At 40.3% G+C, this 18,464-nt stretch overlaps 1 protein-coding gene across 1 annotated transcript; it reads left to right on the top strand.

The window, feature by feature from the left end:
* Positions 1–16,950: 16,950 nt before the first annotated feature.
* LOC120998938 (olfactory receptor 2D3-like) lies at positions 16,951–17,886 on the top strand. The gene has a single exon (XM_040429815.1). It carries the CDS (start codon positions 16,951–16,953, stop codon positions 17,884–17,886), a length of 936 nt encoding a protein of 311 aa, XP_040285749.1.
* Positions 17,887–18,464: the final 578 nt, after the last annotated feature.

Consider the following 18,464-nt stretch of genomic DNA (forward strand, 5'->3'; position numbering starts at 1 on the left):
TGATTATCTGTCAGAACTGGAAGGGAAATAGATTCCAAATATGAGTCAATCTTTTCCTCTGGGAGAACACTCTCTGATTTATATAATTCACAGAAATAGTTTATGAATATTTCCATTATTTCCTCCTGGTCTTCCAGAATGGTCCCATCGGGGGCACGAATACTACGAATCTCTTTCTTTACATCCTGGCTAGCTATTACCCTAGCCAGCATCTTCCCAGGGCGTCCTGCCTCAGAAAAATATTTTTGTCCTTTAAAGAATAACCTCTGTTGAGCTTTATCCAGAAGAAAGTCAGAAAAGGCCTGCCTTGTACTCTGCATACTCTCTCTATCTTCCTCTACTTTTGAGTTAACATATCTTGCCATTCCCACCGCAGCTGCTTCCTCTAGTTCTTTCTCCTTCTTTGCATAGCGTTTAGTCAAATTAGCAATTGTACTGATGAAAATCCCTCTCATAACCGCTTTAAATGCACCCCAAACGTATTGGGATTTAGCTGAGCCAATGTTTTTATCCCAAAAGTAAATAATCTAATTTTCTATCTGGTTATGGTTATCAATTAATAATAGCCAGTGGGGATTCAATCTAAATGGGGTTTTCAGTCTAAAATTATTCCTGACCATACATGGCTCTATTAAAAAAGGAACATGATCTGAAACAGATCTGGTCTCATATTTCATCTGTCTAATACAATTTAAATATCCTTTATTTATCAAGGCCAGATCAATTCTAGACATGGAGCTTCCAGATTTACTAACACAGGAATAAGCTCTTTTTCCTTTGAATAGATATTCTCAAACATCCACGAGGCCCACCTCTCGGCAAAAAATGAGCCAAGGGGGACCCCTGGGCCGGGGAATCACCCTTCCCTCCCATAGAGATCCTATCCACCTCTGGATTCATCACACAGTTAAAATCTCCATTTACTATCACCAGACATTCAGGCCACTGATCAACAAACGCCATCAAACAGGTCAATACTTGCATAGAAAACGGAGGGGGAATATAAATAAAGTCCAGAATACATAACTTCCCATCAAGCCTGCCATGAAGAAAGACATATCTTCCCTGTCTATCAACAGAGGATGCCAGACATAAAAATTGTATCGGTTTGTGGATTAAAACTGTGACTCTAGAATAACTAGTATATGTAGAATTGTAGACCTGTGTAGCCCACCTCCCCCCAAGTCGGAAAATCGTGTCCTGTGTGAAGTGGGTTTCTACCAAGCTAACAATAGCCGTTAGATGTCTCTGTATCAAATCTGAAACCGCCTGCCTTTTTATCTTCTCCCCAAGGCCCCACACATTCCAAGTTAGTATTCTTGTAATCCTCAATTAATCCTAACGCATCCAACTAATAGAGTCCTCAGGCTTCACTCCATTCCTCACCTCAAAAAAAAGACGCATCATACTCTCACAGCCTTTTTTTTTTTTCTTCCCCTTATCCTTTTTTGTTCCCGCTTTCCCCCCCCCCCCCCCCCCTCAAACTTCAGTAGATGGAGTTAGTAATTAGTTGACAAAACTGGGGAATAAGGATTTAAGGATTGAGACTAAAGTCAAAAAGGGGCTAGATAAGATTAAATGAGGTTAAGTGAGGCACAAACTCAAAATACGAGGTGCACAGGGGGAACAAGGAGTCCAACCAGGATAAATCTCACCAGTCCAGGGTCTTTCAGTCTGGTTCAGCCCCCAACACAAGTCCAGGAGAGCCTTGACAAACAACCACCGAGGGAGGGCGAGGGAATCAGAGGAGAAGAAAACGGGGAAACAACGCGAGGAGTCCAGGAAGCTTCAAAGTCTCTGCAGGGAGGCAGCGGTGCACACGGAGCAGACACGGTTCATCATTCACGGCCGCACTTTTCACCCCATGAGCGAAGGGACAAAAAGACAATCCTCCAGTCCCAATGCGATCACAACGCCGGGGAACACCGCTAGGGAATCCATGCTTTCACGCTTTTACCAGGACCGCAATCCATCACGGAGTCCACCACCTGCTACAGAGGTGAGTTGGCGTTGAGGGAGGGGGGAGAGCGCGACGCTGCAATCACGTCATCATGTCCTCATGTCCCTTCATAATGACCACACTGCACTGCTGCTCTTTAATCTCTATGGGAATCCCGGAGACATCCGAGTACAGCACTCGACTAGTGTCTCTTGCCTTGTCCTTTCTGACGTCCTTACTCCATGAATTGACCTGAGCTCATTGACCTGAGTTCCTTGGTACTTCTGCCCAACTTCAAATATTCACTCTTGACTGTCCTCACCTCTGCATTTGTTGTACACCACATCCCTGCCTGACAACATTTGCAGTGCCTTCACCCGGTGACTACTATGGGGGTTAAAATTTAGGGATCCAATTGGGAAAGTTGATACTTTGATGAAGGGGTTAAAGTGTTAATGTCCTTTTAGTTTAAAGAGTTTTCCATCAAAGCTGTAACTGAGCGTTACTAAGGCTGTGTTCCCATCACCGCTCCATTTTACGTTCTTATGATGCATCAGACGAACAGGAAGGAAAAAAAAACAGGATCCTGTGAAAAAAATGGATCCTGTGCATCGTAATTTTTAATTTTTTTAGTGGTCAAACTCGCATCGAGAGTCTTGTTTTTCTGCCTGGTGGTCCAGACTGCTCCCAACATGGGTCATTATTTGTTATCTATTTATTCTGCCCTTATTTTTTTCATCCTTTGCTATTAGCTGCTATTAGTACCTTTTACTTGGTGGTTGAGGACATTTGGACATTTGATTCAATGACTCATATGTTGGTACTTTGACTCCGAGTTTATGTGATTACGATCACACACAAGGCATATGCTGTTTTTTTACACCTGTCGATAATGTATTATGACTTTGAGGCACATATGTGCATGTTTGTTCATGGTGGGTGACTATTTTTTTATTTAACTTTTTGCCTTATTTCAGGCCTAGTGTGTACATTTTCTTTTGCTGTGCTTTTTTATATCTAGACTTTTGATACACCCCCCCCCCCCCCTGTGAATGAACTCTTTATGGTGGTCCTTTTTGAGCAAATGAGACCTCTTGCAGATATTATAGTATATGCTGTTCTCTCTAGTAGCATTTATGCCCTTTTGTGCCACTGTGCATACTTGTATGTATTTCATTTTTTTTACATTTACATATACGTGGCATGTTTCTTTATAGGGCTATGGGCGTCAGTGATGAATTTTTGGTCTGAATTGTCCACTTGGTTTGCCTTCTGGTCTGCAGCAGTATAGTGGGGGTTTTCCATCTGGCCCCCACATTATCACCTCTTTGTTATTTGTCTTTATGTTCCTTGATATTTTTATATACACTGTGTATGTTATATTTTAGATGGGGTTAGTGGCATTTTTTTTAGGTTTCAGTGTTGTCTGACTAGACCCTAGTATATTATTTCTATGATGATTTGAGGTTCTTATTGGTTACCGTCTTCTGCAGACTGAAGACAGATTCTCCTTGTTTTACTAAGAAGACTTTTTACACCTTGTTTTCTAGTAGAAAGAAACATCTTTGCATAAGAAAGTACATTACAAAAAATGTGTAACATCCATGTTCCTGTACAATATTAAAATTAAACCGAAAGGACAGTTAAACTTTAAGTTAAAGAGCAAAAGACTTAGACTTTGTACCTTTGTTTAGTCAATAGTAAACTCACTGAGGTATGTATCAAAGCAGATGTGGGTCCATTATGTCACTTGAACTAAGTAACCCCTCCTGGTCTTCACCCTTTAACCCCTGTACAGGGATCTGGACTCTGCTTCAGGTTAACCATCAGGACTCTACCTCTTGGACTAGTCTCTGTTCAATCCGATAAACAGTCCGAGGTCAAGATGGGCAGTTCAAGGTCAGCATGGAAGACAAGCAAGGGTCAGGACAGGCAGTGAAGGGTCAAATCCAGAAGTCGGTACACATAAAAGTCAAGCTAATGGCACACCTTAACAGGAACTAGCATACTAGAACCTATTGCTCAGGTAGCTTCCGATAGGGAAAGATGCCTTAAGTACCCCAGAGTAGCCAGCCATTGAGAGAGCATGTGCACCCTACGGGCAGAGAGAGGAATTGCTGGCAAGAAGCAGGCCTCAGCCTGTGTGGGAGGACAGTTACTTCAGCAGCTGGGACCATGGAGCACAAAGAGAGGGACACCACATGGAGTAGTTGATAAAGGTGGTGACCATGGCCTCCAGCAGGAGAACAGTGAGTGGACCATACCAAGGTACAGAGGTTTCTGTATCTTGGTGAGTTCGATATCCAGAGGCAAAACTCACACTGCTACTTATTGCTCATTCATTACACATAGTACATGTTGGGCTCCTTTGCCTCTCTCCATCAACCACTGACCTCCTTGTCCAGTCTTTTTTCTCACCAGCATTTTTATATACCTTTCCATGGCCATATGTCAAGTAATTCACTTGGGACATGGCCATTGCAGCAAAGATAATAAGCAACTGTCCACCTAGTGCCAAAGAGGACATTGAAGCTTCAGCTTATTGTGGACCTCGAAGACCCAGTTCATGGCAGAAAAATAATGGTCCATCCGTAAGCCTCCGTTCCCCGTATTGCGGCAATGGTCACCGGCCGTGTGAATCCCCTATTGCGGTGCGGACCCATTGACTTGAATGAGTCCGCAATCTGCAAGATATGGAAAAAGAGAGGACATGTCCTATTTTTTTCAGAGTTGAGGCACGGATTGGAAGCCCATGGAAGCACTTAGGTGGGCTTTTGGGTCCGTAACTCTGCACCGCAAAAGATAGGACATGTCCTATCGTTTGCCGTATCTTGCAGATTGCACCATCCCTCTCCACAAAGGTGGCATCAAAAACAAGTGCTCTTGACTGTTTTTGACATGTATTGGAGCTCTTCATGATCCACTGAGGTCAGACCGTCACCTAACTTTTTATATTATAATTTGTTTTATTGAAGCAAGAAAGAAAAAAGGGGTTGTGTTTCAAAAATGTATCAAATGCAAGCATTTAGTAACTTTCGAGTCGAGTTCTTTTTTTACCTTTACAAGAAACCTTCTCCATTTACAATTCTTAAGGGATCTTGTTTTGTTACCGATTTGTTTTTTCTATGTCCTTAATGGAAATCTCTGGAAATTCATTATGCTCCGTGTGGGGAATTGCAGTAATAATCAGGATCTTTGCATATTTGAGGTGAAGGGAATATAAGACATGATCTACAGTGGAACATATCAAAACATGGAAACTGATTTTTTCAGAATGTTGCAAGAAATTCATTTGCGAGCTGTACGGATTTTTTCCATTGTCTTGCTAGATTCACCATGATTTACCTTCTTGATTTTTCTCCTGAATTTGGATGTTTTTTTTGTAAATTCCATATTTTTGATTTATGTTGTAAAGGGGTAAGAAAACACGCATAGGAAGGGAATAGGAAGGGTAACATGGACCGGATGGGGAAGGGAAGATCATAATAGGAAGGACCTAAACATTAGTTGTGCTCTATAGGCTGTTTGGTTTTTTTCATATGACTGAATTAAATTCTCAGGAATGGAGGGTTCTCTCCATTTTTTTCCTAAGACAATTTTGCGGCTACTAAAAGAAAAGGTATTGATAATTTCATGTGTTCTCAAGATAAAATATTACAAGATCTGTCTAAAGGTGCATTTTCTTCTTAAAGTATGGTGGCCCGGAGCGTGGGGGCGCACATAGGATGGTGCCTTTTCCTATAGTGTGCAACCACGACCACTGATGCTGGGTGGTCGTAACCTGGAACTCCAGCCAGCAAAGAAGGCAATATGGACAATCACAATACATTAGTAAGTGCCTTGTATTAACTTACTCTACATAATAAATGCCATTTGCTGAACTGACACAACCCCTTTAAGCATTTTGCTGTTGACAAATTAAGGGACCTAAACCAAACAGGAGAAGCAGTTCCAGTTCCCATACAGATGAGTGATTGGGATCTGTTCTACTGAGTAATTCAGGGGCTTTGTACCCTCTCGATAAGATTTTGTGCCCTTGATAAGGAAGAAAATGAGTGAGAATGTTTAAGAATATGTTTTACTTCATTCCTACAAACCTAAACGAACCATATTCATCACGAATTTTACAAAAATTCTTCTTCCAAATGAAGCCAAGGTTTTGGCGATTTGCTTCGGATGAATTTCTCCAAACGAAGGCTGCCATTTTACATTTCAATACTAGTGAAGGAATCAGGGCAAGGGGGATGAAGACGGAGACTCACATGATCCCAGTCATGGTCCAGGATGGCGGGCTTGCCCACAATGCTTTGCAGTCAGTCTAACAGCCAATCGGGAGGGAGGTGTCACGAATACAGGGGAGGGGAGAGACACAGAACTAGGCCTCAAGGCTAGGGAGAGGGAAAAGGTCACCTCCTAGGAAGCCCCTAAACCTGGCCCTGACTCCCGTCAGTATGTATAGACCCTGAAGGTGGGGAAAATACATACGGCGGAACCTAGACCCTAAGAGCCCTGAAATGCCCTAGGTAGTGGCAGGGAATGAGACTACTGGTTCCTTCCCAGGTGAATAAACCAGTGTCTCCCTGAGGCCTAGTAACAACAAGCACAGGGGAACAACCAAACACAAAGAGCAGTACAACTTATCTTATAGAAAATGGATGAGCAGGAACACAGGTAAGGTCCACACACCACCAACTCTTCCAAATCCAAACAAAGAATATCATCCGCATGGTATGAAGTGTGAGACCAAACTAAGTAGGGAATGCAGTAATGACCACGGGCTGCACCTGACAAGAGCTGTGGTCATTACCAAACAACAACATGAGAATCAAGAGACTGCCAGTTAACCTCAAGTGCAGTCAGTCTCTCCGATATTCTAACCTCTGTCACAGAAGGTACTGTGACAGGAGGTTATTGACTGGACTTTCAGGCACAGACACCATTGTGAGCTCAGCCAGTGATGTGACAGGACGTGTCTGACTGATACTAGCTAGATATTTTAAGAACCTGCAGGGACAGTGTAGGGATTGTGAAGAAGATGCATTTAGTTAGGTAGATTGAATTACTAGGTGGAAAGTCAGGTTTTATCATTAGGGACAGGACAGGGCAGTTAGGGTACTGTTCGTCTTACAGTCAGGATTGCTGGAGTGTTCATAACGTGTTGCACTGCACTAGACACATGCGCTTTTAAAGAGACAGTTAAAATAGGAAAGAAAAACAGAGAGAGAGGACAGCGCCTCATGTGTGGTACTGCTGAGGAAAGAAGACTAATGAATCTTTTGATGCATGTGTCTTTACAGAGGAAGAGGTTCTAAGTCAGCTGTCTAAAATCAATACAAATAAGTCACAGGGGCCTGATGGGATACACCCAAAGCTATTGAAAGAGCTCAGCGGTGAACTAGCAAAACCATTAACAGATTTATTTAACCAATCACTGGCAACAGGAGTCGTCCCAGAAGATTGGAAATTAGCAAATGTTGTGCCGATTCACAAGAAAGGTAGTAGGGAGGAATCGGGCAACTATAGGCCAGTAAGCCTGACATCAATAGTGGTAAATTAATGGAAACCATACTTAAGGAGAGGATTGTGGAACATCTAAAATCCCATGGATTGAAAGATGAAAAACAGCATGGGTTTACTTCAGGGAGATCATGTCAAACTAATCTTATTGATTTTTTTGATTGGGTGACTAAAACAATAGATGGCGGAGGTGCAGTAGACATCGCTTATCTAGACTTCAGTAAGGCTTTCGATACTGTCCCACATAGAAGGCTTATCAATAAATTGCAGTCTTTGGGCTTGGACTCCCATATTGTTGAATGGATTAGGCAGTGGCTGAGGGACAGGCAACAGAGGGTTGTAGTCAATGGAGTATATTCAGACCAAGGTCTTGTTACCAGTGGGGTACCTCAGGGATCTGTTCTGGGACCCATATTGTTTAATATCTTTATCAGCGAAATTGCAGAAGGCCTCGATGGTAAGGTGTGTCTTTTTGCTGATGACACAAAGATTTGTAACAGGGTTGATGTTCCGGGAGGGATACACCAAATGGAAAAGGACTTAGGAAAACTAGAGGAATGGTCAAAAATCTGGCAACTAAAATTTAATGTGGATAAGTGCAAAATAATGCACCTGGGGTGTAAAAACCCAAGAGCAGAATATAAAATCAGTGATACAGTCCTAACCTCAGTATCTGAGGAAAGGGATTTAGGGGTCATTATTTCAGAAGACTTAAAGGTAGGCAGACAATGTCACAGAGCAGCAGGAAATGCTAGCAGAATGCTTGGGTGTATTAGGGAGAGGCATTACCAGTAGAAAGAGGGAGGTGCTCATGTCGCTCTACAGAGCACTAGTGAGACCTCATTTGGAGTATTGTGCTCAGTACTGGAGACCATATCTCCAGAAGGATATTGATGCTTTGGAGAGAGTTCGGAGAAGAGCTACTAAACTGGTACATGGATTGCAGGATAAAACTTACCAGGAAAGATTAAAGGACCTTAACATGTACAGCTTGGAAGAAAGACGAGACAGAGGGGATATGATAGAAACTTTTAAATACATAAAGGGAATCGACAAGGTAAAAGAGGAGAGAATATTTAAAAGAAGAAAAACTGCTACAAGAGGACATAGTTTTAAATTAGAGGGCAAAGGTTTAAAAGTAATATCAGGAAGTATTACTTTACTGAGAGAGTAGTGGATGCATGGAATAGCCTTCCTGCAGAAGTGGTAGCTGCAAATACAGTGAAGGAGTTTAAGCATGCATGGGATAGGCATAAGGCCATCCTTCATATAAGATAGGGCCAGGGGCTATCCATAGTATTCAGTATATTGGGCAGACTAGATGGGCCAAATGGTTCTTATCTGCCGACACATTCTATGTTTCTATGTTTCTGACAATATTGATGTGTATGCGTATAAAATTCGCTTACCAGAGGTTGTTGTGAGATAGTCACAACAGCTGTATAGGCTCTTGCTGGTGTATATCCCGACCAGCGGACGGGTGCTTGGCTGCAGCCTGGGTTCCTGCCTGCGCCCAAATACGTACGGGAGCTGGAGTAGAAATAAAACTTGTGCCGGATAAAAAACGGATGAACCTCTTCTGCGGGCGCTGCCAACAGATTTTTGGACAAAAAATTAGGGCTCATGCACAGAAAAGAAAAAAGAGTACTGTCTCTTTAAAACTTGTGCCGGATAAAAAACGGATGAACCTCTTCTGCGGGCGCTGCCAAGGATACCATATAGATGAAGCGTGTAGTTAAAATGGCTTTATTACGTCTACGCATTTCAGGGGTGAATTACCCCCTTCATCAGGACAATAAAACAACTTGAAACGCGTAGACGTAATAAAGCCATTTTAACTACACGCTTCATCTATATGGTATCCTTGGCAGCGCCCGCAGAAGAGGTTCATCCGTTTTTTTATCCGGCACAAGTTTTAAAGAGACAGTACTCTCTTTTTTTTTTCTGTGCATGAGCCATAATTTTTTGTCCAAAAATCTGTTGCAAAACTTCTACAGTTCATAACGAAATTATAGAAAAAGTGTTTTACATACAGTAGTTGCTAACTGTTCCAAATTCACCAAGACTGTGTCTGATTTTCAGAGACAGTCCTGGTCAAAAAATAGGTGGTGCTATCACAAACCTCGCCAATAAGTGGGTGTTTCCGTCTGGGTTCAGGGCGTTCCCAGGGGCAGAGCTTATATGCTCCAATTTTCCCAACTGAAATGTTGGTAAGTATGGTTTTATAGAAATATTTCTCAGCAGCATATATTTCACTGTATACAGTACTCAATTGCGCCTTTTTCTTTCCAAAAATCTGTTGCAGTTTTTCTAATGTCTATAAATGTTACCGCATCACCGGTTTATAGTGTGTTGACAGTCAGGGGACACCAATTGGGCCTGTATTTTTCCCCCCAAAAAATTGTTTTACTCTAAAAAACCTGTTGCGATTTTTCTACCATATACACAGTAAGTTCACAAATAAGCATATATAAGTGCATTTGTGTGTATAATCACAGTTACACTTAAAGGGCATCTGTCAGCAGTTTTGTCCCTACGACACTGGCTGACCTGTTATATGTGCGTTTGGCAGCTGAAGGCATCTGTGTTGGTCCCATGTTCAGATATGTCCACATTGCTGAGAAAAATGCAGTTTGAATATATGCAAATGAGCCTCTAGGAGCATTGGGGGTGTTGACGTTACACCTAGAGGCTCAGCTCTCTGCCACCCCATCAGCACTGTGATTGACAGATCCAGGTGTGATGACGTTTGATCCTGTGCCTATTTTACCATTGTGACCCTGTGCTGCCACCCCTAACTTTGGACCAGTTTCTTGGATTTGCACAAACTTTGCCTGCCCTGACTTCGGCCTGTTTCTGACTGTGTTCTGCTTGTTCCTTGCAACGGTGTCCCTTACCTCTGTTGGTCAGCTGTCAACCAGACCAGGACCACTCCAGGAGGTAGAGGTCTGGTGGTTCACTACAGCAAAGTCCATATCCTGTATAGGGGTTAAAAGGTGAATTCCAAGGGATTACCAGGATGACGCCCAATGTTGGTTTCACACCCACTGCCCGTATCACATACGATCATTCCATATTTCTCTCTTTAGAGCTATACATTTATTTAGCATGAGGAAAAGTATAGAAGTAAATTTCTAAATATTGGGAAGATATTTATCTTTGAGTTTATGCCACATTTTAATGGTCACTAGATTATGTATCCTGTAGAGCTTAAAGGGGTTGTCTCATCTCAGACAATGGGCGCATATCGCTAGGATATGCCTCCATTGTGATGGTGCGGGTCTCACCACTTGGACCTGCACCTGTATCCAGAATGGAGCCCCGAAAGTGGTGGAGGGTGCACTGCACACGTGCAGCCACCCTCTATTCATTTTCTATGGGGCCACCGAAAATAGCCTAGCGCTGGCTCGGCTATTTCCGTCGGGCCTATAGAAGTGAATAGGAGCAGTGGCTGGTCATGCGCGGTGCACTCCCATTCACTTCTATGGGGAGAGCGCTTGGTGGTGGTCAGACCGGACTCCGCTAGCGACACTTTGTGGGTGCGGGTCCCAGACCTATAAGACAATGGGGGCATATCCTAGCGATATGCCCCCTATTGTCTGAGATGAGAATACTCCTTTAAGTCTGTTGAGAGGTGCTCTCCACAGAATATGATCAGAGTTGTTATCTAACAGTTCAATTTCTAGACAGTCCCAGAGATTTCGTATTGGTAAGCATTGACATTCCAGAAATCTGCAAAGATGGACGGCATCTTTATAAGTTTCAAAATCTATTTCCCCGAATCTTCTGCTTCTTACAAGGGTGAAATGTTTAATTCGGCAACTTTCAGACAACCATATAAAATTGGATATGGGTTTTTTGGGTAGGAATACAATTTTTATTAAATTTCACCAAACTAAGAGATTTGAAGGGATGTCCAGTTATGTAAATTAGTTCAACCTTGTGAAAAAGAGGTTTAAAGGGGGTTTCCAGTTACACAAAAAAAAATAACTGCATTATATTTCAGATAATGACGTTCTGAGTGCATTTTGACCTGTGTTTACATCTAAGCGCAAGACTCATGGAAAGTGTCTGTAGCATCAGGTCTCCACCTCTCCTCCCAGCTCTAAGCAGGGGCGGCAGCCTCATTAGTAATACTATTGATATTAGTAATAAAGCTATATTGCAGTATAGACTTTTACTAAGGAACCTATTTGACAGGTCTTCGTCAGGATTTGAACTCCAGACCTTCTGTATGACAGGCAGAAGAGTTACCATTACACTACAGACCTGCTCTGTTTTAAGGACTGAATTTACTATGCTTAAACTATTTTCTTCACAGGTTTAACACAAAATAAATAGTATATTACTGAAATGAATTATTTTATAGGTCTCAATGAGGTTTAAACCCCAGGCCTATTGCTGTTTTTCTTATTAAATATCACAAAACAGTATTTGGTATCCCGTACAATCACAATAACCCGTACTTATAGTGAACATATTATTTATGGTGGTTGCTAAACAATGCAAATAAAAATGGGGGGAGCACACGGTTTGCTTGTATGGAGGCCTGAAATTTCTGATGGCAGCCCTGAATCCAAGCCTGCTTGGAACCCTGCTGGAAAAAACAAGCTCGAAGACACAGCATCATTGCTGACATCATGTCTACAGGGCAGGATCTAGGAGAATGAGCAGAACTCCTCTCTGAGAGGCAAGGTCACTGATCATGTCGTGTCTACTGGGCGGAGCTTTACAAGCCTTGCCACGCCTCAGATGCACATGTGATGTCATCAGGATAATGAACCAACACAGTAAAAAATGTCATGTGACCATACTGGAGTGCAGAAAAACTGGGCATTACAGATAAGCAATCACTATAAGTAAGTGATAACTTGATTCCAGTTAATTGCAAAACCGGAATACCCCTTTAAGTCATATACATTTTTATAAGAGTTGCTTATCTTAGTACCTAAATAATGGATGAACAGGCTATCATTTTTAAGGGGGAAATCTCTTTGATTTGGTTCAATATTCTGGTGGGAATGTTAAGGTTCAAATGTTCCAATTTCGATGGGTTGAGCTTGAAACTGAACACGTCGGAGATGTTTTTATGACTTTCAAGTGTTTTTAGTAAATGACTTGGCTTAGAGAGTATTATATGTAAATGCTGTTGCCTTGTGTTTTATGACACCTACAATGTTCTTGTTTTCTTGGATTAGCTGGGCCAATACTTCTAAATGATAAGAGGGACAATGGACCACCTTGTCTGGGACCACGAATCTGAGTTGTCCATTTATTTGGATTTTGGCTTAGGGGGTCATATAGAGAGCCATTATTACATCAATGAGGAACATCAATCTTATAAGTGTCCAATCCGTTCCGTCAAATGTATTTTCTGTGTTTGTCATTAAGGGAGAACAAGGAAGACTTTTTATTGTTTGCAAAGAGAATAGTATTTGAGTGTCATCTTAATCTTCTCTACTGGGTGTGAAGCCGACTTGTTCAAAATTGATTAGGCTTGGAAGAACTGTCTTAAAGGCTATGGACACCTTTGGGGACAACTTTTTTTATTAATATTGCATCCTTCTCATTTGGGGCTAAAAATCTTTTTTTCAATTGGCTTTTACAAAAATAAAATCTGTCCTTTTCCCAGTTGTTGTTGAAGCAATCACTCAGTAAGGATATTTTTGAATGTTTTGTATAATAAATCATTGAAAAGCCATCCTTCCCAGGGCTCCTCCCCTGAGGACTAAGTTCAATGGCTTCCTCTATTTCTTAGGCTTAGGCCTTATTTACATGACAATGAAAAAAGGCAGTGTGACAGCGTTTTTTAAGGGCCATCACACGAGCGTTTTCCAAAAAATGACAGTCTATGGGTACATTCATTTGTCCATTTTGTTTTAATACCGACCATCAAAAATAGGACATATAAGTCAATGGGCCCGTTGTACAGAATGTCATCTGTTTTATGGACATTAAAAACGGGTTAATTACTAGGAGATGCTGACGAGGCCGGGAGATCCTGAAACAAAAGACCATTTCAGCGGCTGTCAAAAACGGATGACAAAGAGCCGGCAAAACAGTTAAGAAATGGATAAAGAAATTAAAGAAATTGTTCTCACTGTTTTGTGAATGTAGCCTTAGGCCACCTGCACACGAGTGCGGGTGAACGCACACTAGATCCACACCAATTTACATGCAGATTTTGGTGCGGATTGAATGCGGTTTTGCCGCAGATCTCGCCCTTCTATTGAAAATGGTGAAATCCGCAACTAATTGACATCCTGTCAATTTAAAAATCCCCCCAGGGCCCTCTGAAAAGAACAGCGCAGTAGGTTGTGCATACTCACTCCCACTCTATTCATCTCTATGGGACTTCTGGAGACAGGCGGGTACAGCCCTCAACTATTTCTGGAACTCCCATAGAGACGAATCGAGTGGCAGTGAGCATGCCCAACCTTCCTCTTTATTTCATTGGTTTCCAAAGGGTACGGGGTCTCAATTCTCATCATTAGTGGAGGTCCCAGCGGTAGAACTCCCACTGATCTAATAGTTATCCCCTATCCTGTGGAAAGGGATAAACTGGTCACAACCAGAATACCCCTTTACATGTATACACTAAAAGACAGGGCTGTATCACATAAAAAAAAAGACATAAAATAGCATTCGTGAAAATCTTTAAATATTTCAAAAACTTTAGAAAAAATAATATGAAACCCAAACACTGATGGAAATGCTACAGGATTTTTTGGATGATTAAAGGCTTCTGGGTGTTATTTATTTTATTATCTTATTAGTATATTATTTTAGATTATTTTATCTAATTAGTATATCATTTTATTTATTATTTTTATTTTATTAGTGATTTTTTTTATGTTTTTGTAGTGAATTATAACATTTTTGGTTCTATCATTTTAACTTCAATTTGTGTAAAATGTTATTCGTCAAAAATAATTCAGAGTTGAAGCCATATTGCAGGTTGTGTTTAACAGAATTTACTAGAAAAGGCTTTATAAACGTACACATATAGTTTTTTTATTTTTGCAGTAAAGTGCTATCTTTTTTGCAATGTTATTTTTAGGGGATTTTCTACGCGAATGTCAATTTTTAATTTTTCGCTGTAATGTTCATAAGCAAGGAGATTAGAAATATTTTTATTTTGCAAACAATTTTATTGCTTAAAAAAAAGTTTTCTATTTTTTTTTTTATTATTGTATTTTGGGACTATAAGACACACCTTGACCATAAAATAACACCTTAGGTTTAGCCAACAGAAAATTAGAAAATAAATATTTTAAAATGTTGCTGGTAGTTTAATGGAGTGAAGGAGTCTATGTCTTTAACTTTAATAGTCTGGGATAGAGGGGGTAATAGTTACTGTCAGCTCCTGTTAATCCTCAGGTGCCATCTTTTTGACCATTCAAACAAATAGCAATGGCACATGTGATCACATGATGGGAATATCAACATCACAATAAACCACACGTCACAAAGTACAGTACAATGGAGGACCTACTGTGTAGTCTTCGTCTCACTAGTCTGACTTCTCCCACTGATGACATCATCAGAGGTCCTACAGCTGCAAAAAGCTAGAGCTTTCATATATTTCCCTGCTGCCTGGAGACATTCATCATGGAGAGGGCTGTGTTTCTCATGTTTATCATGAGCTGAATGATCACTCGCTCTCTTCTGCATGTACCGATCAGTGTTGGACAGGGAGAGACAGTAGTTTGCAGAGCTCTCTCATTGATCAGGCACAGTGATCTGCTGGATTATTGAGGAAATAGTCAGGAAAGTCTGGCGCTGCTGGACCAAAGGATGCAGACACTCTGAAGCAAGATTTCTTCCTGCTAAAAAAGAGTCTTATAGTCCAAAAATATACTGTAATTTACCTTTCCTTTTTATAAATATTTCTTGAAATAAATTGCAGCATTAAAAGAATATTAAAATTATAAATTAATAAACTTAATCAGCAAAGATGTAAATATTTTTAGAGTAGAGATTAATACATAAATAATTTCTAGAATTTTATGTATTAATCTGCTAAATAAACCTAAAAAATAAATCTTAATAAATTGAATTATAAACTAATAGCAAATATAATAAATGAATATTGGAATCTCTCCTGTTTTTAGGGTAAAAGTTTTAGTAAGTTCACATACATTAGGGGGGTGTTCTCTCAAAGACAGTATGTGATAAAATAGAAAATCTAGAAGTGGTCTTTTTTTTTATAGAGGTGGTCTTTTGGAGTCGTTTGACTTTACATCTAATGCATCTTTTTTTTTCTTTTCAAATTCTTTTTATTAATTTTCATAGATAAAGGAGAGTTACAAAAACATTTAAACCCCTCAACACATCTCCCAAGTGTTTCAGTTGGCGATTGAACGAGACACTCCTTAGCTCAACCGATATACAATTGGCTATAAATAAAAAACTAAAATAATACTTTATATGTAACAACCAAGGAGAGACTTCTCCACAATTCGTGTGGGAAGCCCATAAAGCAGTAATTAGGGGTGAATTTATCTTACTTGCTTCCAACTTAAAAAAAGTAAGACAAAAAAAACCTGAAGAAATACTCACCAAAATTTCTAATCTAGAATGTTCACATAAACGCCTAAAAAAAAGAGATATACTAGACAAACTTAATACAGCCAGAGAAGAATTGAAAACCCATCTTAATGCACAATCTGCTAAACTATATATGGCTATAAAGCAAAAGTTCTTTGCTCATGGCAATAGACCTACTATATACATCTAATGCATCTTGAAGGCAACTGTGTTTGACTATAAATGATGAAAATATGAAAGTCTACTTTGGTGTCCATGTTTTTTCAGCACCAACAATTGGCCGATGAGGTGAACAGTCTCCCCTTTCTCTCCAGTTCCTTCCAGGACCCTCCATTACAGTTTTCTTACATATGAAGGATAAGTTCCAAACCAGACCATATTCCATTTGCCTCTTGAAGACACAATGAACCTAAGGATTCTATTTTGAATTAATAAAGATTAAACTTTTTATGATTTCTTTTGTGGGTCTGACGGCCCAGTACAACTCATAATCTAAAGATGGAAATCATAGAGGGGAAAGACAATGACCTTATAGATCAAGCAAAAATGCCATCAATTTCATTAAATAAATCTAGCAAATAAAAAATATGAAATAGATCAGTTTCAAAATTAATGATGTGCGTCCATATATAGACTATTTGAGTACAAGCTTAGTAACATATAGATTTTCTTACCATCTGTCTTCATGCTTCAATGGTTCAAAAATATTGGAAAAAGGTATGAGGGGAAATCATGTTTTGGGGCACATTACCCATTTAGGTTGATGTTAAAAATTATTTGATCTACTGTTAATCAGTAGTCATCTTAAAAAATGGAAATGAATAATCTGACATAAAAATAAAATTTTTCAAAAATCGTGGCCTTGAGCCCTACATTGTTCTAATTTCTAAGATTTTTTATTTTATTTTTGCCATCAATTGATGCTCTGACTGACTAGAACTGATATGGAAATCATCAACAGCACTGAGATCAAGGAATTTATCCTCCTGGGACTATCAGAAAATCCAAAGATACAGGTCATTTTGTTCCAATTATTTTTGTTATTGTACATGTCAACTGTTCTTGGTAATTTGTTGCTTATTGTCGCAGTGAGAACAGACCATCGTCTGCACCACTCTATGTACTTCTTCCTCTCAAATCTCTCCTTCCTGGACATCTGCTACACCTCAATCATTGTACCCAAGATGTTGGTGAACATCGCCATATCTTCCAAAAACATCTCCTTTGCCGGCTGCCTTCTTCAGGTTTATTTCTACCTTTTTATGGGGGAAACGGAGTGTATCCTGTTGGCTTTCATGGCATTTGACCGATATGTTGCCATCTGTACCCCCTTACATTATAACATGATTATGAACACAGTCTCTTGTGTTAGGATGATCTGCATCTCCTGGGTTATTGGTTGTATTATCTCCTCCATTGATATATATTTTATCTATCAGTTGAGGTTCTGTGGACCCGTTACCATTGACCACTTCTTCTGTGAAACTCCCTCATTGCTACAATTAGCCTGCAATGACATCTCATCAAATAACATCGTAACAATAGTTGGTGGCTCCCTATTACTTATCATTCCCGTATGCCTTATTCTTTTTTCTTACGTGCAGATTTTTTTAGTTCTTGTTAAAGTTGGCTCTCGAAGGTACAAGACCTTTTCTACATGTGTGTCGCATCTCATTGTAGTCACCATCTTCTATGGGACTGCTACATTCATGTATATGAAGCCAAGGTATTCAGCTACAGAGGTTACCGACAAGATGGTGTCTGTTTTTTACACAGTTGTCACTCCCATGTTAAACCCTTTAATATACAGTCTTAGAAATAAGGATATACGAAGAGCTCTGAGACAGATGAAGAAACACTGCCCCGTAATAACATTATAAGTGATGGTCCCTTACTGAATGTTACAGGTTCATTTATTTTAACTAGCGTTGACTCAAATTCACATTAATCCTGTAAAATATTACACCCAAATGCAAATGTAGGGGTCCTGTTCTTGCCTGGTTTGATACACATGACCAGAATGTGTATTGTCATGTTATGTAATGTACTCAGTAAAACTATGTATGGATGGCATAGTTGGGGTTAACAATCCTGGCTCAGCCCTTGTAGGAGGTTAGGTGTTGGCTGGCCCCACCTCTAACCTTGGGAGAGTCTAGACTGGAGTTTGTGGAGAGAGGAGGCTCTGTCTTATGCTCCCTATTCTCAGGACCAAAATGCTACAGAAACTCATGATCTCTGCATGAGCAACAGAAGGACAGGAGGAGAAAACCAAAGGAGAGAACTAGAGAACCTATTGTCTTCATGTCTGACCTTTGGAGTCAGTCAGGTAACCTGCTACCAAAAGCTGTTAAGACTTTACTGCAGTGAGTGACACTCTTAAGGCACCCTTCACACCTCCACACGACTTGGCCAGTCATATCACTAAAACCTTGTATCTCACAGTGGACCCTACGGCCAC

This window comes from Bufo bufo, chromosome 4 (assembly GCF_905171765.1).
Source record: "Bufo bufo chromosome 4, aBufBuf1.1, whole genome shotgun sequence".
NCBI lineage: Eukaryota > Metazoa > Chordata > Amphibia > Anura > Bufonidae > Bufo > Bufo bufo.